This window comes from Tinamus guttatus, unplaced genomic scaffold, assembly GCF_059628265.1.
Source record: "Tinamus guttatus ecotype Peru unplaced genomic scaffold, ASM5962826v1 Tinamus_guttatus_pri_ptg000163l, whole genome shotgun sequence".
NCBI lineage: Eukaryota > Metazoa > Chordata > Aves > Tinamiformes > Tinamidae > Tinamus > Tinamus guttatus.
In genome coordinates, this window is record NW_028288697.1 from 420,789 (window position 1) to 446,127 (window position 25,339).

At 45.3% G+C, this 25,339-nt stretch overlaps 1 protein-coding gene across 2 annotated transcripts; it reads left to right on the plus strand.

Annotated features, from left to right (window-relative positions):
• Window positions 1–2,544: 2,544 nt before the first annotated feature.
• On the plus strand, window positions 2,545–24,708 carry RHOA (ras homolog family member A). 2 transcript variants are annotated; one of them, XM_088522764.1, is made up of 5 exons: window positions 2,545–2,610; window positions 17,945–18,102; window positions 20,125–20,245; window positions 22,446–22,576; window positions 23,568–24,708. In XM_088522764.1, exons 2-5 carry the CDS (start codon window positions 17,947–17,949, stop codon window positions 23,739–23,741), a joined length of 582 nt encoding a protein of 193 aa, XP_088378890.1. In that variant the 5' UTR covers window positions 2,545–2,610; window positions 17,945–17,946; the 3' UTR covers window positions 23,742–24,708. The 2 variants fall into 2 exon arrangements, with proteins under 2 accessions (XP_088378890.1, XP_088378891.1); XM_088522765.1 differs by lacking the exon at window positions 2,545–2,610 and adding an exon at window positions 3,253–3,274.
• Window positions 24,709–25,339: the final 631 nt, after the last annotated feature.

Genomic DNA, 25,339 nt, shown 5'->3' on the forward strand with positions numbered 1-25,339 from the left:
TGCCCAGATCACAGAAATTATTTCTCTACTAACTTCAGACCAGAGAATTTCAGTCTCAGTATTTTATTAGGCATGGAGGGTTGTCAGTTATCCTAAGAATACAGCAACCCATGGAACAAGCTATCAGAGGGTCTCAATGATTCACATTGCTGACTGCTACTCAAGAATCAATCACCAGCTGCAGGCATCAGAGCAATTTATTAGTTTGTATCAAATGTTTATTAGAATTTAACTTCACTAAGAAACAAATAAAAGAAATTGGACTGCAACACTTAAAAACATCTTGGATTGTCCCAAAGATGTTTTTATAGCCATGGGACTAAATTGCTCCTTCCTGTACAGATAGCAGAGAGTATCCATAAATATGCCAGTTTAAAGCTGGCTGGCAATGCATGTGCAGTCTAGTCAGGAGAGCCTGGAGATGGGAGGAGGCCCCTTTGATAGGATCACACAGCAGGACCAGCACAGCACCCAGTTTCCCTTACGGGAGCCCTGATTAAATATGCCAAATTCAAACTCCAGCTAAAGACCACGTTGCCTGTCACACAAAGGAACTTTACGTTGACAATCCAATCACTAAATGTCATTTTAGATCATGCCATTGCCTCTTGTCCTGTCACTGGACACCGCTGAAGAGTTTGGCCCCATCTTGGAGGAGGATGGTGCTGGCCTCTTTTCACTGGTGGCCACAGACAGAACTAGAGGAAATGCCCGGAAACTGAAACACCAAAAGTTCCACAGGAACTTAAGGAAAAAAATCTTAACACTGAGAGTGACAGAGCACTGGAGCAGGCTGCCCAGAGAGGTTGTGGAGTCTCCTTCTCTGGAGATCTTCAAAACCCGCTTGGATGCAGTCCTGACCCTGCATGTGCAGGGGGGTTGGACTAGATGACCTCCAGAGGTCCCTTCCAACCCTAAGCATTCTATGATTCTGTGATCTTTCTTATACTCTCCCTTCACATACTTGGACTCACTGGTAAGATCCCCCTTCGTCCTCCTCTCCTCCCAGCTGAAAGGGCCCAGCTCTCAGCCTCTCCTTGTCGGAAACATGCTCTAGCCCCCTCTCCTTGGTAGCCCTAGGCTAGACTCACTCCAGCAGCTCCATGTCTCTCCTGTACCGGGGAGCCCAGGGCTGGAGCCAACGCCCCACATGTGGCCTCACCAGGGCTGAGCAGGGGGTGGATCACCTCCCTCGACCTGCTGGCAACACTCCTCCTAACGCACCCTGAGAGCTCCTTGGCCTTCTTGGTCACAAGGGCAGATTGCTGTCTCATGGGCAACTTCTTGTGCATCTGAGCTTCCAGGTCCTTCTCCACAGAGCTGCTCTCCAGCAAGTCAGCCACAGCCTGTACTTGTGCAGGGGGTTATCCCGAGGCACAGGACCTCCTCCAGCTAGACCTTGTGCCACTGATGACAACCCTCTACACTTGGCCATCCAGTACTGCCTGCTGACCTAGACCTCGCATGAGGATGCTACAGGGGATGGCATCAAAAGCCTTACTAAAGTCAAGGGAAAGAACATCCACTGCATTCCCCTCGCCTAGCCCAGCCAGTCAGCCTATCATAGGAAAATATTAGGCCGATTAAACACAAAACCTCTTAGTGCATCCAGGCTGACTACTCTTGATTACCTGCTCATCCTTCACATGCTTGAAACTGTCCCAGGATGAACCAGGCTGCATCACCTTTGCAAGGATGGAAGTGAGGCTGGCTTGCCTGTCATTCCCCAGATCTTCCTTCTGACCCTTTCTGGAGATGGGAATAACATTGGCTTTATTCCAGTCCTCAGGCACTTCTGATTTCCATGACCTTTCACAGATATTGAGAGTGGCCTAGCATTGGCATCAGCCCCTTCCCTCTGCATTACACACGCTTCCCAGCGCAGCCCATGGACTTGCACGTGCCCAATTTCTTTAAGTGATCCCTAATCCCATCCTCCTCCCCAAAGGAAAACCTTCCTTTCTCCAGGCTCTCTCCCTATGCTCCATGGCCTGGGATCCCCGAGAACTGGCCTTTTCTGTAAAAGCAGAGGCAAAGACAACACAGAGCAGCTTTGCCTCCCTTATCACAGGGCCCCTGGTGAAAAACTGCATCCAGCACCTCCCTCCACCCCAAGCTGAAGCACCGGCCTCTCCCTGAAGCCCCCTCCCCTTCCCCAAGCAAGCCTGGGGCGGGCAGGTAAGCTCTGAGGCAACCCCGCGCTGATGGCGAGAGGAAACACGGACAGCAACAAGCCCCGATGGGCGAAGAGAGCGCGGGGACCGGGCAGCAGCCTAACAACCTCCCCCACCCGCCACAACCGGCCCGCGCGGCGTAAATAGCACCGGGGCTTTTATAGCCGCCCTTCCCGGCGGCCCCCGCGCCGCCGCGCGGTGATTGGCCGGCGGCGCGGGCGCGCGCGCGCGCGCGGGTGGGTCGCGGCGCGTGCGTGCGCGGGTGCGCGCGCGCGCGGGCGGGCCGGCCGGAGGGAGCGTCGCGCAGCGCAGCGCCGCGTCGCGCCGGGCCCGGTGAGCGCGCACGCCCCCGCCCCGCCCGTTTCCGTTCGCCGCCGCTCGAGCCCGGGCCTGTGGAGCAGGAAGCGGCGGGAGAGAGGCGCGCAGGAGGCCGCAGGTATCGGCGATGGGGGCTCCGCCGTGATCTCTGTGGGGGCGGCTCGTCGCTTTCCCCCCCCGCTCCCGGCAGGGCCGCGCTTCCCGGGTGGGGCCCGTCCGCCCCCGCCCGAGGCCCGCGCCGCGCGTTCCGGGCGGGGACGGCCCCCCGTCTCTCCGCGCTCCCCCGGGCCGGGCTTCCCGCCGCCGCGGCTGGGCAGCGGCCCCACACAAAAGCGGAGGGCGTGGGCCGGGGCCTGCGCCGCCGGCAGGCCGCTCCTCGGCAGCGCCCGAAGTTTCCGGGCTCGCTAACGGGGCCTTGTCCGGGCGGGAGGGCCCGAAGGGAGTGCGGGGACGGCGGGAGGAAGTTGCGGGGGGGGCTGTGGTGGGGCCTCCTCGGGCCTCGCCTTGAAAGGGGGGTGCTCCTCGGGTCCAACCCCTCCTCGAGGCCTTGGCCTCTCTGCCAGGGCGCTCCTGGCCTCGGCTCCGCGGGGACACCCCGTCCTGTCACCCCTCTTCTTTACCGTGGCCTGTTCCCCCTCACCCCCTGTCGCGTGGGCTGTGACACGAGTGGGCCCTGGCGCAGGGGGAGGGTGGGGGCCCCCTGGCCGGCTGGCTGTTGTGGTGACGTAATTTCGTCGCGTTGGAGCCTTGCAGCGGCGCAGCGCAAAGTTGGACTCCTTTGGGTAAGTTGGTTTTGAAACCACACCTTAAACTGGCCGGAGCGACGTCCGCCGGAGCGCTCCCTGCTCATCCTCCCGGCCGGCGCGGCGCTCGCTGCCGTGCCGCCTTCCGACCATTTTCCTCACTTTAGGGGCCTCCTAATTTCACTTGAGGCCGCCCACATTTCTAGATACGGAAGAACTTGTATTTCAGAGTGTGGCTCTAACTTTAAAGTATGAGGAAAGAACTTTTTTTTTCTTTTTATTTCTTTTTTTCTTTTCTTTTTTTTTTTTTTAGCATATCCTGGTTTAGTTGAAGAGGGCTGCAAAGGCATGCAGACAAGTTGGTAGCAGAGACTTCAGTCCTAATGAAAAAAATGGACTGCCAGGACTGTGAGGAATGCTACCAGCTTCATGCGGTCTGACAGCCTTACCTTAGACTCAAAATTGCACAGTTTAAAATTCCACGCTTCCCAAATGTTCTTTGTCAAGAAGCCCGTTGCTTCAGGGGCGAGAGGGACCTGGGAACTGCTTTAGCTGGCTTTAGGTCTTTAAAAAAAAAAAAAAAAAAAAAAAAACAAGTCAATGTCATTACAGGGGTTTCTTAAAAGTCTTGTTCCGACTCAAATTCGCTTAAGAGCTTTATTTCTCTAAATCTGTTCCGACGAGGTAAGGTGTCTGCAATAGGGTTTTGTTTGTTTTTAGTTGCTGCCTCATATCCAGCTTTTGTTTTTCTTCTGGTTCAGTTCACCTGCTTGTTGCAGGGACCTCTTCATGCACAGTAATTTCCACCCACTCTTTATGTATGTGTAGGACTTGGACAAAACCAAATCCTAAAATCTGCATAGGGAGTGTTAGATTGTGTGGTGTTTTATTTTTTCTCCAAAGGTAGAGGTAAGAGATCTGTCATCAGTATAAATTTAAAACAGTGGTCTTAAATTTCTGCCTTTTTTAAATAGATATCTTTTTTTATCTCAGAAATCTCAAATAGTAGTTTTGTTTGTTCTAAATGTTATTTGTGACTCAAAGTATTAGGTGCTGCAGTATCAAAGATTTTATTTTGGGGGAAAAAATCATGTTATTCAGCAGAGAAATATGAAGTCCCTCCCTTCCTAAAAAGAATGATACTAAAAACATTTGCCTTCTGCTGAGGGCTCTTCTGCCATATCTCTGTGCCCTCCTCCTGCCCTTTGCTGGCCTGCTGCTAGTCTCCAGCCACCCTGCACTAGTATTTCTGCTTCAGATAAGCAGACCGATTCTTGCTCTGATTTGGACACAGGTGTGTGTTTAAAAAAAGAAAGTTCACCATTAGCCTTATTTCGTTTTAATTAGTTCACCGGATCACTTAAAGTTGGATTCAGTAGAAATAGTTGACATTGATTAATTTTAATGATTTAATTATATCTTTTAACAGTAGAACACTTTTTTTTTTTCCCCCGTTTTAAAAATTTCTTGGGAGAACAAATTCGTCTTCGCACAACGGGCAAAAGAAATTCAAAAAATAATCAAGCTGAACAACTCTTGTGTTATCCCTCGTAGTTCACCAAACTCGAGTTCTGGCTGCCTGCCATAGCAATTGAGCGCCAGAGGCAGGGAGTTCTCCAAGCCAGGAATTGACAGTAAAAACATCCTAAGTGATCTTAACTGCCACCAGGATGTAGGACTAGAGATGGTTCTTCAGATAAGCAAATCCCAAATAGAAACAATCAAATATTTTGGAAGGGCTTTGGAGCATCATCTTCTCTTTTCATATTTGTTGGTAACTCCTCCTTCTCACACTTCTTTTGAAACTCTTTTCCTCAACATATTTACACTCTCCCAAGCCCTGCTGGTATGTACTTTTTCTGTGGTCTGCTCAGGCTCTAATACTCTTTTACCTGCTAGCAGTATTTTCCTCACTGGCCAGTTGTATCTTCCTGTGCTGTTCAGTCTCTCTGCAATATTTCGTTCCCTACTATTTCGATTCCATTGAGATCTTTTGCAAGGCTCTACTCTCAACACTACTTTTTACCCTTATATTAAACTCTAATCTGTCTCGTGTGTGATTTCACATCTGTTTCACCTGTCATATTCCCTCTGTTCCCTTTGGACCTGTCTTGAGTTTCCATTTAACTGATGTGGAGTTTAATCGATGAGCTTGAGAAAGTTTGTGTGTCAGTAAAGGCAAGTCAGCTTGTTTTTTAGATCTTAGATTGATCCGTGATGAGTTTGTCTTAGTAAGCAAGTGATTTTGCTAAAACCTCCTAATATGGAACAGTGCTGCGCAAATTAAATGTGCCTAATAGGCAGCTTAACTTAATTCCTAGGGATATAGATATGCAAATATACACACCTGAAAGTGGATAGAAAATCCTCTGGACCTTCAGTACTGCTGTGTTTTGTCTTCTGTATCACTGAGCACTGTGTAAATAAGTAGGTAGTTAAATAGAAATAAGAAGCATCGCCTTTGGGATGATATCCAAAAGAAGCATGGATATGCCAAAGGCAATTTCTAGCCTACTGGCCAAGTTACAGCATCCCTGTGTAGGAGCTTTTACACCGGTGCTACATGTCTGGGTGCCTCCTGACTTTGGCATAATCTCTGTCCTCACCTCGTTCTGAACAGCGAATAAAAGAAACCAAAAGCATAATTGGAATCCCTGGATTAGCTTTGCTCTGTTAATCCACTCTTCTCTCCCTTTTCTGTCTTTGCTTTTACTTGAAAAGGACATTTGAGACAGTGAAGTAACTAAGACATCCATAGAGTAACTTTTTGTTAACATATTTGCCATCCCCTGTTACAAAGATATCCAGCATCTGTAAATAAAGCAGAACACCTACAACGCATGTGAGGTTTGACATTCCTCCGGCTCTTACACAGGTGGTGTTTAGGGCATTTTTGTTTGGTTCATTTTGGTTTTTAATATCGGAAACTGATGGGACTGAATTAAATATATTCAGTCTCCTCGCTTCATAAAATAGCAGTAAGAAATAGCTCTCCCTTGCTTGACAGAGTGCACTGCCTGGTTGAGCTGTCACAATTTGGAGCAGCTCTTTAGTGGGGCTGTTTGCAAACACATTAATTCTTTCTCTTAACAAGCTTAGGGAAGGCTGTCTTTGCATGTGTTGGTGGTTTGAGAGAGTGTGTGGATCTCCCGAGTACCAATCTCACTTTGCACTTCGGGATAAAGCAACTATTAGAAATAAGAATACAGCCTTGGGAAAGTTTAAGCCATGAAGTTGACTGGGGAAATAGATAGGAATGTGAACTCTGGCAAATCAAATGAAAAATATGAGGACCTGCCAAAACGACTTAAGCTACAGCATGTTAATGGCATAAAAAATAAATGATAAATTCTTTTATAAGCACATGAGAAGCAAGACAGTTGCTTGAAGACGGTAGGGCTGATAGGCTGTGAAGATGTGAAAGAATTAAGTGATGATGAAGCTATTGGAGGGAAGTCGAATGACTAAAAAGCATTTTAGAGCAAAATGCTAAATAGTTTAAAAATGCCAAGACCAGACTCTCCTCACCCAAGGGCTCCAAAGGAACCCAGGGAAAAAATGACTGAATTATTAATTATACTATGTAACTTGTAAATACTTTGAAATCAGAGAGAGAAAAGACGGCTTATGTGGTAGCAATTCTTAAAAAATGGGTTAGCGGGTGTGACAGAATTCAGTGTCTGTTTAAAAAAAATCAGGAAACATATGGACTAATAACTTACAGTGGGGGAGTGAATGTGACTTTTTTGAAGATAAAATAGTGCTACTTCAATCAATGGGAGTTGTTGAATGACTCAGCAAGCGTGGACAGGGGAAGTTTGCTTGATAAGGGAGAAGAAAAGGCCTCTGTGTTGTGTCTGTGCTGTTCAACATGCTCATAAATGATGTGGTGAGATATGAAGGTGAGGAAGGTTTTGAGTAGTGAAGAAAACACTAAAGTTGATTAGGAAGAACTGCAGCTAGACGCTGTTAGACTGAGTTAAAAGACAGTAAAAGGTCAAATGAAATGAATTCCAAACAAATCCAAAGTCTGGAAAATTTTCTTAGTTTGCGTAGACATTGATGGGGTGAAACTCGACTACTGCAACTTAGGGGAAGCTCTTGTGCTAGTTCTGTGCAAATGCAAGTTTAATGCTCAGCAGTGATTAAATACACGAGGGATCTGGGGGAAAGGATTAAAGAAGAGAACAGAGGGTATCGTTATTACCCTTGGTTGGTGCCACACTGATGTCCTGAGCGATTTCTGAGCTGCAAGAAAATGGCCCGTAGGATACAGTCAGTACAACCGGAATAACAAAAGAAAACGAATTACAAGGATGACCAGGGATAAGGAATGATTAAAAAGATAAAAATTCTTCATCTTGGGAAAGACGTGACTGAGGAGAAGAGGAATTTCCAAGACCATTAGTCGCCTAGTGGGGGAAGAAAACAAAAATTCAGAGCGATTGAACTGAGCTTTTCTAGCTCAAAACTGCTGGTGTCTCTCCTGCAGCCGGTAACGGGACTGCCGCCTTCATCACCACAAAGTGCTTTGAATGACAACCTTTGTAGGCTTGAAATTGAGCAGGAAAAAAATCAGGAGAAAATTTTACTAAATATATGATTGAGCGTAAAGATTAAAAAACAAACAAAAAAAGAATACCCAAGGTGCAAGTTGCTGGAAACTGGGACCCTCACAGCAATATTGCTGCATTTTCCCAGTCGTTTTCTTAATCATCTGCTAGTGCTGACCTAGGTGGACCTTTGATTTGAGCCAGTACAACCTTTACTGGCACCCTCATGCAGGGAGGAGGAGGATGAACCCTGAAGGAGGAGGAGTCACCCTGAAGGTAGGGATGCCAGAAGGTGGTTGTCTTGTGGAGTTAAGAGTTCCTGTTAATAGTTTCTTTTGTCTGTGTGTGTCTGCTGCCAGCTACAGAGCAGTGTGGGGGGCAGATCTCGCCCAAGCAGGATCTGCTCTATTCACCTTGCAAGGCTGTTTAGCTGTTTTGCGTACAAGAGGGGCCTGGAGGGAGTGAAAACAAGGGGCAAAACGTGCAAAGCATTTACGAAGCACGAAGACTAGCGACCATCCGCAGATCTATCTCATCCTCACCTCTCCTTTTGCTTACAGTTGGCATTGGTTATCGCGGAAGGGAGATGCTGTCCTGAATCAGCCGACCTACAGGTAGCAGAAAGAAAAAGAACTATTCAGCTGAGTGAGAGAATGTTAAAGTGAATAAAGCAGGACAGTGATGGCAGCAACAGGCCCCTGAGGCTGCCCTAGTGGCCTGAGCTTTGTCTTCAGGCTGGGAAAGGGGAGTGTGCATCTTCCTGAACCCCTGGCACAAGAGGAAGATAGGGGGAAAATGTTGGAATCTGTATTCTTCCCTGGCATCTGAAATGGTCATTTATTAATTCCATAGGAATAGGAAGGTGAACAGCGTAACAGTCAACTTTGCAGATAGTTGAGAACAAAAAGCTCCGTGAAGGAGTCCAAAGCACAATGACGCTGCAAGGGCTGAGCGCTCTGCTTGCCCATATTGCTAAAAACTGAAATTGGTTTGGCTTTAATGGGCTTAAAAAAAAGACACTTTTGTGGTGTTTGTTTTGTTTTGGGTATTTTTTTTTTCCCCTAGCCAGTGTTGAAAAGACTTAAATAACCTGGCTTGGAAAGGAGGTGGAGGCATCTGTTTTGTTTGCAAAAACAATGCAAGAAAACTGTAGAGATTAAATAGAGAAAAAAATAGAAACTGAAAGTAGAAAATAAATTATAAAACAAGCTGAAAAACATGGAAAAATATGAGACTGGAGAGAGGAGAGCCCAAAAGAAGCCTATGACTAAGAAATAATGCATCTCAAAAGTTTAAGTTAGAAACAGTAAAGCCTTGCTATGTGCTGCTGCGAGACAGGCTGCCTCCCCTCGCTTGGAGCCGGTCTCATGCGAGGTGCCCTTGTCCTTGATTTAGAAAGCGGTGAGGATTCAAAGCCTGGCTTCTCTCACCGCCGAGTATCATCTGAGAGAGAAATGTCTGTTATTCTCTCCTGCGCTTCCCCGTTTTTCTCCAGGTTGTCCCTTTTTCAGGCCTGCTTTTGTTCTTCCTATGAAAGCTGTTCTGTGCTTTAATCATCTGTGTTGCCTTTCCATGAACCTTTTCCAGTTCCTTTGCACCTTTTTCACCTGTGGAGGAGCAGAACTGCACCCAGGCCTGTGGATTTATACATAGCTTACTGATTCTGTTTTGTTCACTCATTTCTAGATTTTAATTTTGCAATTGTTAATATATGTATATACATATATTATTTATATTCGTTCTAGCTCTTTGGAGTCAACCCTCCAAAGAGTGCTGGTGTTTTAAAGAACCATAACTGTGTAACCACAGGGAATATTGCTTGCAAATAACAATGATCAGTTCAGAATTGGTCATTTCATATAGGAAGCTGGAACAGGTTTTACTCCTCTTATTGCTTTCCATCTATCCACTTCAAGTTTCATCTGGCATTTTATTACTCACTGCCTGAGTCTTTTAAGGTCCTGCTGTCATGGTTAGCCCTTGCCGTTATTACTCGAACATCTTGCCATCAGGAAATTTTGTTGTCTTGCTATTTTTACTCTGCTTTTCAGCTCACTTTAGAAATGTTGAGCTGTATAGGTTCAAACATAGCTCTGATGATGATGCTCTCTTACAGCAAGAGCTTAGCAATTCAGTTTAGCTTTTTTCCCCCAGTTACTCATACACAGGCAACTTTCCTATAATCAAGTATCTTGATAATCTTTCTATATGTCTTTATATTTTCATGTATAATAATAGATACATATATATGAACAGCATTACACACTTTAGCTAGCCAAACTGGCTGTTTTACACCCATGTTTTGCTACATCACAATCCTGAAGCTGGCCTATGAAGGGGATTATTATATAGGTTTTTTTTTTCCAGAAAGCTCTTTAAATACTGCAACAGCTTAAGGAGTTTGAAGGAATGCTATGCAGTACTAATAGAGAGAAGTAGGACAACCTTAACAGTTATAACCCCATCAGGCTAGGACATCAATCCCAGATATGATAATGAAATAACTGACAAAACATTTGGTAACGAATTAAGTTAAGGTAATGTCAGTCATCCCCAACTGGGGGAAATAAAAACAATTAGTGGTAATTGTTTTGTTTCGGTTCTTAAGTACAGGTGTTAGCCTCAGCCTTTAGTTAGGGCTTGACAGTAATTGTACAGCCTTTTCAGCAGGAAACTGAACTAGTCTAAAATCAATATGGTTTGTGTTAAATTTGTTAGAAAAGACAGCTGAAAATGCAAGTGGAGGCTAGTGAGATCATGAAGTTAGCTTGTGGGCTGTGTCTCTTCTTGATGACCTGGAAAAAATTGCTAATGCCAGTGTGAAGAGATTTAGAGGATGAAATGAAGGAAGTGACGAATAAAACCTTATTACTAACGCAGAAAATATAATTAAGCCCTGGGACAAGCAGCAGAGTGGTGGCCTCCCGTTATGGCTCAAGAGCCGTCCTGGCTGAAACACCCCACTTCTGACCCTGCTACCGATGCGGGGGCCTTATGTTAGCAGCAGCTCGGGCACAGACTGATAGGAATGGTTGATAGGCTGATAGGAACCAAGATAGGCGCCCTTGGCACCTTGGTTTGGACTCTGCGACCAGAGGTGTCCAGCTATGAACGTTACTAAGCTGTGAGGCTGCAGTCTGGAGGGCTCCTAATGCAAGTGGCAGGAAAAGGGTGAGTGGGACACAGGGTCCTCTCTTTCCATTGAGGAGTTAGGAGATGTCAGAAGAAACTAAGAGGGCCAATTTGGCATTTGAAGGAAGTGGCTCTACGCACAATGTGTCATTAAGCAGTGGGAACTCCCTCTGACAGGATATTGTGAATGCTGAGGGTTTATATGGGTTCAAAGGGCGCATGGACAAGCTCATGGAAGGGAAATGTCTTTGAGGTTAGAAATTCATGGAAACCACATCTGACCCAAGAAGCTCCTGTGCTGACAAAGATGGGAGGTGAAGAGCGCACGGGGGAATGCTGTGTCCTTTTTTCCTCTTCTACTTTTTCCATAGGCCTCCACTTCTAAGCTATAATAGATGCCGATTTAGATAGACCTCAGGCTCAAGCTAGCACCCCCATATTTGTGTATGTGAAATCCTACAGCAAAGGAGGGAGACTTTGGGAGTTTACAGATGTGGAAAATGTGTTTTACTTGCCAGTAAGTTTAGCTGCAGGGACAGGTGAGTCCCCGGAGCAGTGTCAGTAACTGCTTTAGGATGTTGTGTTGTGCCGTAGAGTTGCACAGCTCATGGACTGGGGATTTTAGCAGAAGGCTGGCTGTGTGTTTGAAAGTGGCTGATTGCACCAAGACGTGGTGGACTGTTTAGTGAAGAAGAGCAAAGGAAAAGCCACGTTGTTTCCTGCCATGGTTAGAAATCAAGATCACCTGGCAAAATCCAAAGCACCTCTCTTCTATAGGAGGCTAAAGAATTGCAGGAGATACAGATTTTACCCCGAAGAGGGAAATAAGAGCCAAGGCTGTAATTTGGTATGGTGAATGCAGCTTTGTATCTTCTGATCTCTCAGATACCCACTATTGAGCCCGTAAATCTGGGCGAGGGGGAAACACATGTATGCACACGTACACCCACATGTATGCACACACACACATGCACACACACAGCAGGCTCTATGCTGCCTGAACTAATCCCAGTCCTGCTGCAGCCATGCTTAGCAGCGATGCCCTGGGTGTCTACCCCTTACACCGAATTTGTGCTTTTGGGTAACCCACTTTGTCACCCATTAATTGTTAAGGATTCACCAGAATTGGTGATGGATCAGGGGTGTTGATACCTAATGCTCCCATTTTTGGTGATACGGTGCAAAAAGACTCAAGAAGACTATATGTAGAGTCAGCTGCAAGCTGGTGAGGAGTATTAGCTGGGGTTATAACCCAGCTCTAGCACTCTCCTTCTGAGGCTGGCCCTGGAAATGCTGTGGCTACCTTTGCAAAGCACTTTTCCCCAAACTAGTCGAACTTGCTAGACTTGAGTATGGTTAGTACACACTTGAGTATGGTTAGTACACAATCTGGGTAAACTGCTAGTAGAAAGCTGAACGTCCTACTTGACCCATCCAAGGCCCTCTGTGAAGGATTCACCCGATATGTTGGTCCCATTGGATACTATACCCTCCAATCTGTGTCTCCTTTTTCAGTCGTGCTTCCGTCTTGCTATAGAAAATTCCTATTTTCTAGGTTCTCATTTAATATACAAATTCCCCAGCCTGCCCTCTGCTTTACCAGCTTCAGAAGTCTTTCCTTCAAATGTTAAAATTCATGTGTAACCCTGCAAAAAATAAAAGTCTTTCTTACCAACTCTTCCCATGTAGCAAAGAGGTTAGGAATAGTCTGTTCTGCTGCAGTGTCAAACAGACCACTTTTATGTGCTTGATGCTGTAAAGAATATAAATATAGCTGTTTGCCAAGGACTTTAGTGTGTTGTTATAAACACACTAAATAATGTGGCCTATATTGACTTATGAATACAAGTGTGCGCAAGCAAATTTGCACCAAATTAAGCAATTAAAATGATTGAAATAAGCTGTACTGACTGCTATCTGTATAGGTAAATAATAAACCATTGCTATAGAGTAAGTAAAAATGTGAATGCAGTTGCTACTAACCCCAGGAATTTTTGATTTCAAAAAAACCTATTAACCTCCAAAGATATAAAATGTCACCTCCCTATCTACAATTTTGGTCTTAGAAATGGAGATAACTTGTCCTAGAGGGAAGGTATGGAGAGGATGGAGCCAGGATGTTCTCAAAAGTCCCCAAGAGGCCATGGAGACCATTTGCAATCCAGGAAATTTCTATTGGATGCAAGGGAAGAGTTTTTCACCAGCCTTGGAGACATTAAGATGGTGACTGGAGCGCTCCTCATCGCTGGCATTTGAGACCCCAGTGTGATCACTGTAACCTTGTCTTAAGTGCAGTAGTAGGGGCGAGTTATTCTGGATGTCCCAGGAAATAAAGACAAATAAGTGGTCATTTGCAACATGTTTTGGTGTACGTTTTTCCTCCAGGATTTTTTTTTTTTTCCCAAATCCCATAGCAGAAGCAGGGATTGAATCCAACTCCTTGGTACGTTTAATCACAACCTTCTCTTTTTGCAATCCTGCAGCTGTTTGCTCGGCGTTTTCCGATTTCGGCTGGAGGTGAACTGGGGTCACGAAGCTCCCTTTGCTTCCTGACTCTTGCTGCTTAGGAGCACTGCCCGGGCCCTGCGAGGCAGGGTTGCTTGCGACAGGTCTGATAGCCCAGGTAGGCTGTGTGTGTGCTCAAACGTGGGGACTTGGCCTAGCACCAGCAGCACTTCAGCAGCGAGCTCTGCAGTGTTCCTAGCATTTACTCGTACAGAGATTAATGAAAAGTATAACAGAAAGAAATTGCAAAGTCTGTAATTACTGATGTTTTCCATGAGGACTTGAGGCAGAGGTTGAGATGTTTGCCTCCTGTTGGCAACTCAGTCATGAGGTGTGGAAAACTTGGATTCTGCTTTGGAGGAAGGTGAGTCGCAGGGGTTAAATGTTGCTGCCTTCTAGCGCCTTTGCCAGCCTTCTCCCCGTTTCTGCTCGTGCTCTTCGTACCATTTCCCCACCCAAATGCTCCTTTTTCGATCTCGGTCTCTTCACCGTCCAGATGCAGCTGTCCCTGACGCAGACCTATGTGTTTTGGGCTTATCTGCTTTCTCTCTCAAACTGCTTCGAGATCTAACTCATTCTACTGCCTGCTGTTGCTAAACGGCGAGGAGGAACCTGCCTGTTCACGTCCTCTTCGTCTCTGGAGCCCTTGGGGAAGGTGCTTTCCTCTTCCCACTCGGATGTGAGGAGGCCCTAGCACTGAGGGCTTGCTCGAACGGTACTCAGTAACGTCATTAATGGTGCTGTTGAACTGTTTCTGCTGAGTTCTTCGGATTGTTTGCAATACTAATTTTTGACAAAATTGTGCAAATACCTAGAGTTTGCACATACAGGACAGCAGGCGATATTAAATTAGTAGTTAATTAGCAGTGAGAATTTAAACGCAGTAAGGCTGCCTTCACTATGGTAAAAAGCTATTTCTCCTGCCTTACTTGCCCCCGGGTTTGTTTCAGCACCAGGCATGTTTGCTGGCAGCTTATCCGAATTCAGCGGATCAGCTGTGCGACCGGGCTCCGCGGCCACGGCGCGTGGCCTTGGGATTTGCTGCAAACTTTGCTCCTCGGGCCAAGGCGCAGCACGCTGACCCCAAAAAAAGCAAATGCTGTCGCTGCAAACGATGCTGTGCTGGGGGAAAGTGTGTTTTAAAAGTGGGAAGAATATTTTCGTGGCTACCGTTCCGGGGGGGTATTTGCTGGGTTCCCTTAACAAGCAGGGCTTTATGCTCCGTGATTGCTTGGAAGGGCCCTGCGCTTAGAAAAACCAGCCCGGTGTAACAAGGCTCCTGGTGTGGCAACTCTCAGCAAACAGGAGCCTCCTTGTGTTGTAACCTCCTGTGATGTTAGCGGCGTTGAGTAAACTCTGGCTGCAGCTCTCGTAATAACTACGGAAGGCCCTGGCCTGGGCTGAGGAAATGGCATCACTGAATCTCATCCATTCCAGTGAGTCACGAGTTTTCGTGACAGTTTCCACTCAGCATCTTAGCAGGCCGGCTGCTTTTGAGAATCCCATCTCAAAATGCAGAGGCGAGAAGAGTGGCTCGGTTAAGAGGAGCAAAAATTGTACCATGAGGTACAATGAGGTTTTGATGGCTTGGTCTATTGGTAGCATCCTCATAACTATTTTGGATACTGTCTTTTACCTTGGGCATATAATGATGTGCTGGTGACAGGCTGTAGTGCTGCAAATACAGATTTGCATGCAACATAAGGACTGGAAATCTTAATTTTTACTTTTTAGACTAGCAAACTGCTTTTTGATTCATGTCAGAACGTACCGCGCCTACAAATTTGATGCTTTTCCAGGTTTCAGAATACTTGATTTAAATGCAACCAAAAGACCCAACTGTGGTGAATGCTGTTAGTGTTGTCCTGTCATCTGCACTGCTCTAAGTAGCAGCCACATTTTAAGCAGAACATTTTAGGCAACTTTTTGCCTCAATTATGTTATGCTGATGTTGTTCCTTGGAGTGCTTGCCAGAGCCGATGAGACCTGGGGTGCATTTATTTTAAATTAAAGAATTAGTTAAAAGATGCTAATATCTCCAGCAAATCCTCCAAAATAAGAAATGATTACTGTAAATAAACTAATGCAAATAAGTGCTGAAGTAGGAAATCATTATCTTAATTTTCCAGGGATTGCTCTGCAGGCTACTATCTGAAGGGGTGTCTGAACTCAACAAGCATCAAGTTTTTGAGAACAAATATGGGGTCTTTTGAGACATGTTGTAGCATTTGAACCATTTCCATATGTGTGGAGACCACTGAAGTTGAGGATAATCTTCTGTAGGAAGAAGGCTCAACAGCAGCATCCTATTCTTGAGCATGTTTGAGTAGAAGCGATGGCAGTCGTGGCAGCAAGTATCAACTTCACTGGCAGAGAATAAACTTCAGGTCTCAAAAAGCTGCAAGATTCATGTTCCCTGGACGAAATAAAAGGGTGAAATATTTGGTGACTTCCCTCTGAAAAGTTGTAGTGATTGATGCACAAAGTCGCCGCAGGCTGTGCTGCTTGTCCACCTGCAATGATGATGGGAGTCAGGCCAGGCAAATCAGAAGCAATTCCTAGGGCTCTGGAGGAGTGTAAAAGCTTAGAAAATAAGTGATGTGCATCCTTGCACAGATGTTATACGACACGCGTGTTCAAAGGATGTTATGCAGGGGCATCTGCTGAGAGGGGATGCTGAAGAAAAAAGATGGAAAAGATGGGCATGTCATGAAGATAAGAGCTGGATGATGAAGCTCTTTGAGAAAGTCGCAGGATTTTCTAGAAGTTGCTGATAGGGAGTTTTCAGTTGTTGCAGCGTTGGATGGACGAGCTGCGCAGCTGCATGGACAGTTCGGCAGGTCCGGGGTGCTGGCGCCAGCCAGGCACGTAGCAACTCGTGAGCGGGGGAGGCTCTTGTTCCAGGCAGGAGGAAGTTTAGCCTGGAGAGAGGTCTACATGAACGTATAGATTCTCAGATACACTGCAGGAAGGGAATAATCCGTTCTCCTATGCCCGTGGCAAATAGGATAAACGGTAATAGGCTTATATTGCATCAGAGACAGCTGAGGATATGCTTGAGGAGAACATTTCTCCTAGGAAATGTAGGGGAGCTTGTTCTAGAGGCGTTGGGAGGCCTCAATGTCAGAGTTTTTGAGCGGTAGAGTAGACAAAGCTGACGGAGTAGACAAAACTTGTACATGGTTTGTCCTGATTTGGTTTGGATGGTTTCCAGTCCTGGAAAAATCAATTATTACCAATTCCTAGAAAATATGTTAAGCTTTTTATTTTAGTGAATCGTTGTAAACCTTCCACACATGTAAGAAATAACCCCCTGAACCTGCCCCTAAGTAAAGTGAATTATGCATTTGCAAGGTGAAGGGAGCCCATGCTGGAGACGGGGTTGGATACCTGGAGCAGTCGCATGCTCTATAAGTCCTTGAACCGTTGCTGCGTAATGGCTGGGCTGCTGCTCCTCCATTTGCCCCTGGATCAAAAGTTCAGGATCTCTGTAGCACCCGCTGCTGCTTCCCCACATAGTACTGTTGAGGGGTAGGGTTTAGGCAGTGTCATTTTTTACTTAATTTACTTGAATTTTGCAATGGAAAGGGGGAGGTAGAAGGTCTTGCGCCCTTCTTTGGGCCCTTGTCCCCTCCTTAGTAGCTCTAGCTATCCTCTTGGAGCTTGGCCTGGATTATCATGACTAAAGTGATAGTGCTGCTCCTGTGGGGTTTTTTTGGTCATGGAGAGGTGGATATTATAGTGACCTGGCTCTTTGCTCCGTTGTCACAAGGCTTTGTGGGATGATTAAGTGGCTTCACCTGCTGAAGTGCCCTCACCTTACAGAGAAGAGAGTAGTTCTGGTCCCTTTCGCATTGACCGGCTCTTACATAAATCTCTAGCCTCTCCTTGACACTCTTCATTGGTAAATGTCCAAGGACAAGCGAAACCAGAGCCCTGCTTTCAACTATGGGCATTTCCTAAGCTGCTGTTTCCAGGGGGGCTGATATTGACCCAGAATTTTGTTGATGGAGGGGAATGGGCATCTCACACTGCTTGCTTTGTGGGTGAAGTTCAGACTCTATTTGTGAGGCTACCTGCAGTAACTCCTTGCTGTTAGCAAAGTTTATCAGCTGGCTCCTGGTGCCGGGGAGCAGAGCAGTGAACAGAGCAGAGATTTTGCTGCAGTGCCTCCATCCGTGTCCCTCAAACTGTTGGGAATCCTGTCCCCTCTCTGGTGCTTTTGCTCTCTCAGTCTATAGAGTAGATTAAGAAATGATAAAAGCTACTGGTTTCCCTTCCTTTCTATTCATTTTATACTTGATCCCCTCAGCAATATGTTGATGTATCGTGTGGGGCAGATTTTTTTCTCAGAAAGATGTGAATGTGGACTTGGATGATTCCAAGTGTTTGCCAGCTTGTAAGACTGCTGTAACATACACCCTGATTTAAAAGTTCTTATTGATGCAAACTTAGGGGTCGTTCATTCTCTAGCATCCCAGCACCAAAGGGATTAACAAATCACTGTTTTGTTTTCCAGCCATGGCAGCCATTCGGAAAAAACTGGTGATAGTGGGTGATGGTGCCTGTGGAAAGACCTGTCTGCTGATTGTATTTAGCAAAGACCAGTTCCCTGAAGTGTACGTTCCCACTGTGTTCGAAAACTATGTAGCAGATATCGAAGTGGATGGAAAGCAGGTATGTATGTGGCCTTGTGACAGTCAAATGCACTTGCTTTTATTCTGAAAAACAAGGAGATCTCTGGTTATTACAGAATTTTAGTACACGTGCTTACTGTTTTGTCGCAAATGCATTTCTAAATATGAAGCCTTCTTTCTTGAACAATTCCTGACCTTGCTAGACCCTGCTTGAGTATGAGGTCTGTTTAACAAAATTTCAGATATAGAGACAGATTCAGCGTAACTACTCATTCTCATTCCTGATTTCAGGGGAAAAAAAAAAAAGCTAGGATTGGGTTTTGTCTTAAGTTTGATCCCCTGGTGTTACAGGCATGGATTACTTGTGGGTTTAGTCATTAAAGTTGATGCTTTTCCATTCTTAAAAGAAAATGCCTCTCTTCCATTATATGAATATAAAGAAAATATTTTTATTTTAGACTAATAATAGAATATGTTCTCTTCCCTAATTACAGTTTCTACAGTTACTATATTATGCCTTAAACTCAATAAGGGCTGTTAGCTGAGGGCTCTTAGTTATGTTAGGATACACGTTGATACCCATTTCTGTCTCCTACCCCCCGGTCAGGTGCCACCAGCCTGCCTTCTGCCTGAATCTCTGTGTCTATAAATTGGCTGGTCGGGGGCGTTGTGCACTCCGAGCCATCACACTTAAAACGTGGCATGAGCCTGAGCAGAGCATTCCCTGTTGTGAAAATGTCGCTGGGTTTCGCACCACTCCGTGACACAGTCACCCAAGCACTTTGTCTTCTGAACACCTCATTGCATGAGTTCGTAGGAGAGCAGCGAGACTTGGCGCTGGCAGCTGCTTCCTTGCTCTCCCTTTAGAAGAGCAGCACCAGAAATGGCCAGGACCCATGTGAGGAATAACCAGTGGTGATGGGAGACGTGCCTCAGATAGGCTGGAGGACCTGATTTCAGCCTGGTCTGAGGGATCCACCAACAGACATTGTGGTGGAAAAAATGAGTATTTGCCACAAAATTCACATTTGCAACTGTGAATACAGAGAGAAGTCTGAGAGGAGTCTGTATCTCCCTGAAATATGGAAGAATTTCTTTACGCGCTCCTAGTTATAGGCATATATCTTAACAGTTTAACCAGACAGTCGCACTGCATGGTGAAGCTCACTGTGGGTTTCACACCTCCCTGTTTTTTTCCTGAGCAGCTATGGAGGGGTTTGCATGAGATGATCTCTAGAGGTGCCTTCCAACCTCAACCATTCTGTGTGATTCTATGAGTTTTGTTCAAAATTTGTGCACATAAGAGTCGAGAAAAGGAGCTCACTCAGAAGACGGCCACATCAGAGAATCCCAAACAACAGCATGTCTCAAAGAGTTTGATTAAAATGTTCAAATTTCCTCATTTAAATATTGCTCCTGTGCTTTTAAGGAGTCTTGCAGGGTGGTTCTTCTCTTAGTGCTACCATAAGTTAAATATTGAAAACTTGGGCCATGTTCTTCAGCTCTTAGCAACAAAGAGCTTTGTGGGCAAATCAGCTTTATTTCGAGGCAAATTGCAGGTTCACATTCTTGCCGTGATGGGGGTTTAATGAATTTGTGTACAAATGAGCACTGCCTTGACATTTCTTAGTCACTGTGGGTTCCAACTGCAAACCAGTTGCAAATGTGCACGATCCCAAAAGGCGTGTGCTCGGAGAGCTCCCTTCCAGTGGGAATGGATATTTCTGGAGCACTTACCAAAGAGATCCCCAGGCCTTTGGAGCCCATTCCCTTTGATTCTTCTGTATGGCTTTTATTTTGGTGGCTTCTAATGTCTCTCTCTCAGAACTGACAATAGTCCTGGGTATAATGAAACATCTCCTAACTGCAGTAAATTGATTTCTGGAGCTACAGAGCAGCAAGTTTCTAGCGGCTCCCGCATGGAAGCGGCGTGCCCTTGCCCTGTGTTCTCCTTTCAAGTGGTGTCGAGTGAAATCCTTTTATCCACTCTGCTTGGGTTGTGCGTTTCTGAGTCGGAGCTTCCCTGCCCCTTTGGCTTATGGCCCTGATCTTCCTTTCACAGGTCGAGTTGGCTTTGTGGGATACAGCAGGACAAGAAGACTACGATCGACTTAGACCACTTTCCTATCCAGATACCGATGTTATACTTATGTGTTTTTCAATTGATAGTCCTGATAGTTTAGGTAAGTGTATCGATAATTGAACCAGAAGTGTTTCTCTGCAATCTCCCTAGCAGATTATTAGGATTAATCTATTTCTGTGTGTTTTAATGACTGAGAACATTTTTAGCTTCAAAATTCGTACTGGTTCAAGCATGCAGCTTCCAGAAAATACGATTTTAAAGGAATCTGTTTGCTTCAAGCTTTGAGTTCTCTTCTGTTTCCTCCTTAAGCGGCCTCAGCAGCGAGCTGCTTTTATGCAAGGCCCCCCTGAATAATTATAGCAACGCCGTTTCTTATTTCTCCGTGTAAAGGAAGAATTCTGACAGCCTCTGGACAAAACTGTGTCCAGGACAATGTATTAACTCCCCTTCTGTACAATGGGAACACTAGCATCGTGTTTTCACCCTCTTTTTTTTCCCTCTTTATTCCTTCAAGAAGGATCAACCTGATACACACTAAGTCTAATCTCCACACTAAGTTTAATGTCCATGTGAGGAGGAACTTCTTCCCTGTGAGGGTGCCAGAGCCCTGGCACAGGCTGCCCAGAGAGGCTGTGAAGGCTCCTTCTCTGGAGATCTTCAAACCCACCTGGATGCCACCCTGTGCCACGTGCTCTGAGTGTCCCTGCTGGAGCAGAGGGCTGGACTACATGGTCCCTAGAGGTCCCTTCCAACCTTAACTGTTCTGGGATTCTGGGATTCTCTTAGTCATTTGGTCACTAATAGCCCGTTGCTCTGAAAACAGCTTGGCAAAGAGAGAGATTCCCTGTAGAAAATGATGACAGAGGCTGCAGGTTTGGGTCACCCTAGCCTGTTCTCCAGGGTCTGAAGCATCATTGCGGTGGAGAAGGCGGAAGAAAAGACTTGTTGGATTTATGATTTATAAGCTCTAAAAACATGTTTCAAACGCCTACTCCTGCACTGGATGTGCATCTTTTCTGTATGGTGTCCAGCATTGAAATTTTAAGCAATAGATTTAAAAATCTGATGCAGATACGTGTGTGTTTGATTCTGCAAAGTATTTCTGTGAAGCAGATAAAGAGCAGGAAGTAGAGGTGCTTTTATTTCTGAGACAGATAACATCTCTGGAACTTTGATTTCTTTCCTGTTAAAATAGTGATCACCTCTCCAGTGTAGTCTCCTAAATAACTGCTTTGGGGTAGGATTTTCTTAAAAAAAAATGGAGGAATTACTTCAAAAATTCAGTTACCTGCTTCTCAATGGTGATTTTGTTCCAAATTTGCTGTTTTTATAGTTTTTTATTGAAATGCAGATGATGATGAGAAAAATCTTTACATGGTTAGTGTCTCGGGGCATGAGCAAGAGTGGGTAGATGCACATGTGTGTGTGAGACCAGCTGTAACTTGGACAAGGACTTTGGCTATGACAACTGGCTGGAATCTGTAACTGGTCAAAAGTTACATCCATACCTTGGGCAGAGAGGCAGGTCCCTGCCAGGGAGCACTGAGAGGTCCCTCTGTGCTGTGTATAAATGCAGAGCGTCAAGTCTGTTTAAGTGGTGCTCAACAAGGAAATACAAATTATCTCCCACATCCATTAAGCCATTGAATCCTCTAGAGTTTCCTGCTGCAGAGATCATCATGATCACGGCAAACTGTTCTCAAAGCAGCTTTTCTTCCACACCTCTGCTCCTGCCCCCTGGGGTTGGGTCTCAAGAAGAAACCAAGAATGAAGCAAAAAGGAGGTGTGAAGCACAAAAATGCATCTCATGTGAAGATTGGACTTGAGTATATCTGCCCGGGTGGTCAAAAATACTGTTTGTACCACAGTTTGTAGAAAGCTTGAGTAGACAAATGAGCAGACAAAATGTTCCTGTAGATGTTGCAGTGGCTGCAGCCGTGCATCCCAGTGTCTCAGTTTCTGGAAGCAGAGCCTGCATGGTTTTGGTTGTGCAACACTGCTGTACAGAATTGATCATGGCTCTGCTTGCAGAGACCTCCAGCCTTACACTCCAAGCTCCAATTAAAAGAACACATAGGAAAGTTAAGTTAGGAGACAAAAGATTCTTGTGTATGAGTGCAAATTAATTTGCTGTAGATAAAGACAAACAGCAAATCCACAACTGTCTTAGAAAACGTCATCTTCTGTGCAACCAAAAACCAGCATATAGATTATCAGGCAACAGACCCAAACCTTAAAAGACAACTAGCCGCAGTGCTACTTTTATGTATATGTGTTTTTTTTTTTTTTTTTTCTTCCAGAAAACATCCCAGAGAAGTGGACCCCAGAGGTGAAGCATTTCTGCCCCAACGTGCCTATCATCTTGGTAGGAAACAAGAAGGACCTGAGGAATGACGAGCACACAAGACGAGAGCTGGCCAAAATGAAGCAGGCAGGTTCCCTTCCCGTGGCCTTGCAGTGGGGAGGCAGCGCGCTGCAGCGCTGCCCCAGCGCTGAACGGGCGTTTGCAGCTTCCTAAGGCTTGCAGGAAAAAAAAATAGAATAGAAACTGGAGATGCTTCTGTGAGAGGAAGCAGCAAGTGTGCATCACCTTTGAGAACTTTGTTTCTCCTATTGGGTATTTTAAAAGGCATTTTCAGTGATGAAAATTGCTCTATTAAGAGCTGTTTAGGTTCCTGACAATTAGCTGCTCCAAACTGAGGAACTGGATTCATGAGGTGGAAATCAAGTAATTTGGAGATACTGATACATCAAGTAGATGCACGGTTGAGGTTCTGTCATTTTCTATGTTGAAGATATATAAGGAAACAGCTTCACTGGTGGATGTTTTGAAGTAATAACCACAGATGCTGTCGCTCTTTCCTGGCCCTGGAGCTTAGTTTCAGTTTCAGATCATGTCTGAAAGCCCCTGGCTTGGGTATAAGGCAGCAAATAATCTGCTCCCTCCTGGAATTTTTTGTTCGTGTTGCATAATGTTTATTTTTAGACAAAGACTGATGAGCCAATTTGGAGAATTGTTCACAGGCTTTTGTTAACTCTTATGGCAAAGAGTTGCATAAGTGCTTACTGTCACATGCAAGCAAGGCAGAATTTCAGAAGGTCCTGGGTCTTTTGAAGATGGAGGTAAAGTCTGAATGACCCCCAAGCATTGGCAAGTGAACACACAGGCTGTGTAAAGCCAGCTGAGATGCAATAAAACATACCACATCTGCAAATCTGGGCAAATCTGCTTTTAAATTTCCCTTTGGTTATTTTAAAAGATTGATCACAGCACACCCGTTGATAATACAGTAGTCTGTTGGTGTTCATTTAATCCGGGGATTTGTTTGCATTGATTAAGAAGCTGATGGGGGTGAAAATACAAGCGTGTTTGGTGCATTTTGGTCGTGTTCTTACCCGCACTTGCTTTTGTGTTGTTGCAGGAGCCTGTCAAACCTGAAGAGGGCAGAGACATGGCAAACCGCATTGGTGCTTTTGGGTATATGGAGTGCTCGGCAAAGACCAAAGACGGTGTGAGGGAGGTGTTCGAAATGGCCACTAGAGCTGCTTTGCAAGCCCGGCGTGGCAAGAAAAAGTCCGGGTGCCTTCTCTTGTAAAGCGTGGCCAGAGGAAGATGGCCAAAGGAGCACCCTGCACTTGAGTAATTTTGAAGTGCTGTTTATTAATCTTAGTGTATGATTACTGGCCTTTTTCATTATCTATAATTTACTTAAAAGATTTAAAAATCGAGTCATCTTGCTACCAGTATTTAGAAGCCAACCATGATTTTTATAACAATCTGCATCAAATTTCATCTGTGCACCCAAGGTTAACCTCAACATTCCTCTAACAAACCTTTTCTGCGCTCACAGGATATGCCAGGCGCTAACTGAAGACGATTCTTTATCTTCTTTCTCCTCTCTAGAAAGAGAAAAACAAAGCTGGCAACACAGAGGATTGGTCTGTAGCTACTTTATAACTAATGTCCTATTCTAATTGAGTACAACCGTTAAATGGCTGTATGTGGAATCGAGTGTAGCTTCAGTGCTATCACATTTAGAAAGTTTTGATTTCCATGGCTCTGTGGTGTAAAACATTAGTTTGGAAATGTGATCACTCTGAACTGACCAAGTCCCATTCAGCTAAGGAAAAGTGAGGGTTCTGTGGTTTCATGTTAGTTACCTTTTAGTTACTGTGTAATTAGTGCCAGTTTAAATGTATGTTACCAAAAATAAATCTATTTACCCCAGCTTAGATGTAGTATTTTTTGTATAATTGGATTTCCTAATACTGTTACTTGTAACCTCTGCATTAAGGTGTTCTGGGTTTTTTAAGAAACTGTATTTGAAAATAAAGTCCGATGGAAAGCAGCTCATCCTTTTCCCCTGCTCATTTGTAAGAGTGACCCCATTTGGAATGACTTGAGTGGTCTCATACCCAGGAGTTTTTTTTTCCATGACGTGCCCTAGGGATGAGGAAAGTCAGCCCGCTCCCACTCAAAGCTTCTGAACTGTTCAGTTGCCTTAAATTCATGCTGGACCCAATTTCACAACTGAAAAAAAAAAAAGAAAGAAAGAAAGAAAATGCAACTTTTTGTGTAAGTTTGGTTACCATGTAGTGATCAGACTCCTAACCTGTGAACTTCTTGCTGTTCTGCAGCCAAACTAGACTCTTTCTGTATTCTCATTTTTCCAACAACTAATAGAATAAAGGCAGTTTTCTAAGCTCCCTGTATCCTGGTGTCTGTATTCCTCACTCTGGGGTTTTTGGTCCAGCATCTGACCAACTGGAGCAACAAGACCATTTTTGATGGTGCTGTCACAGGAATCACCTGATAGTTGGCAAGGGGTTTTTGGAGGGTTTTGTGGCTTTCCCAGGAAGCGACTCCCGCCTGGTGCTGCAGTAGTTTCCAAATGCTGCAGCCCGGGAATCCCTCAGCCTGGGGTAAGTGGCAAAGTGTCTCCAGAAGCCTCTTGCCCATGGCTGTATCCTCATGGACCATGTAGGCAAAGGCCATAATCAGACCGAAGCAGCTTCTCCAAGAGCCGAGATGAATTTGCCATCTTGAACGGGAATGAGGGGGAGGAGAGGAGTGGAGGAAGAAGGGGATGTTAAGACTCTGGCAGGAGCAGCACGTTGTGGCCTGCACAATGCTGCGGATGGTGCCGTTCCTATAACCCGCCACCTTCATGAGCGATGCCTCAAGCACCGTGGC

Excerpts from the sequence above, each read along its gene's own strand:
- RHOA (XM_088522764.1), top strand. The coding sequence starts at position 17,947 with ATGGCAGCCATTCGGAAAAAACTGGTGATAGTGGGTGATGGTGCCTGT. Across the intron at positions 18,103-20,124 it reads TCGAAGTGGATGGAAAGCAG|GTCGAGTTGGCTTTGTGGGA; the intron begins GTATGTATGTGG and ends TTCCTTTCACAG. Across the intron at positions 22,577-23,567 it reads AGCTGGCCAAAATGAAGCAG|GAGCCTGTCAAACCTGAAGA; the intron begins GCAGGTTCCCTT and ends GTGTTGTTGCAG.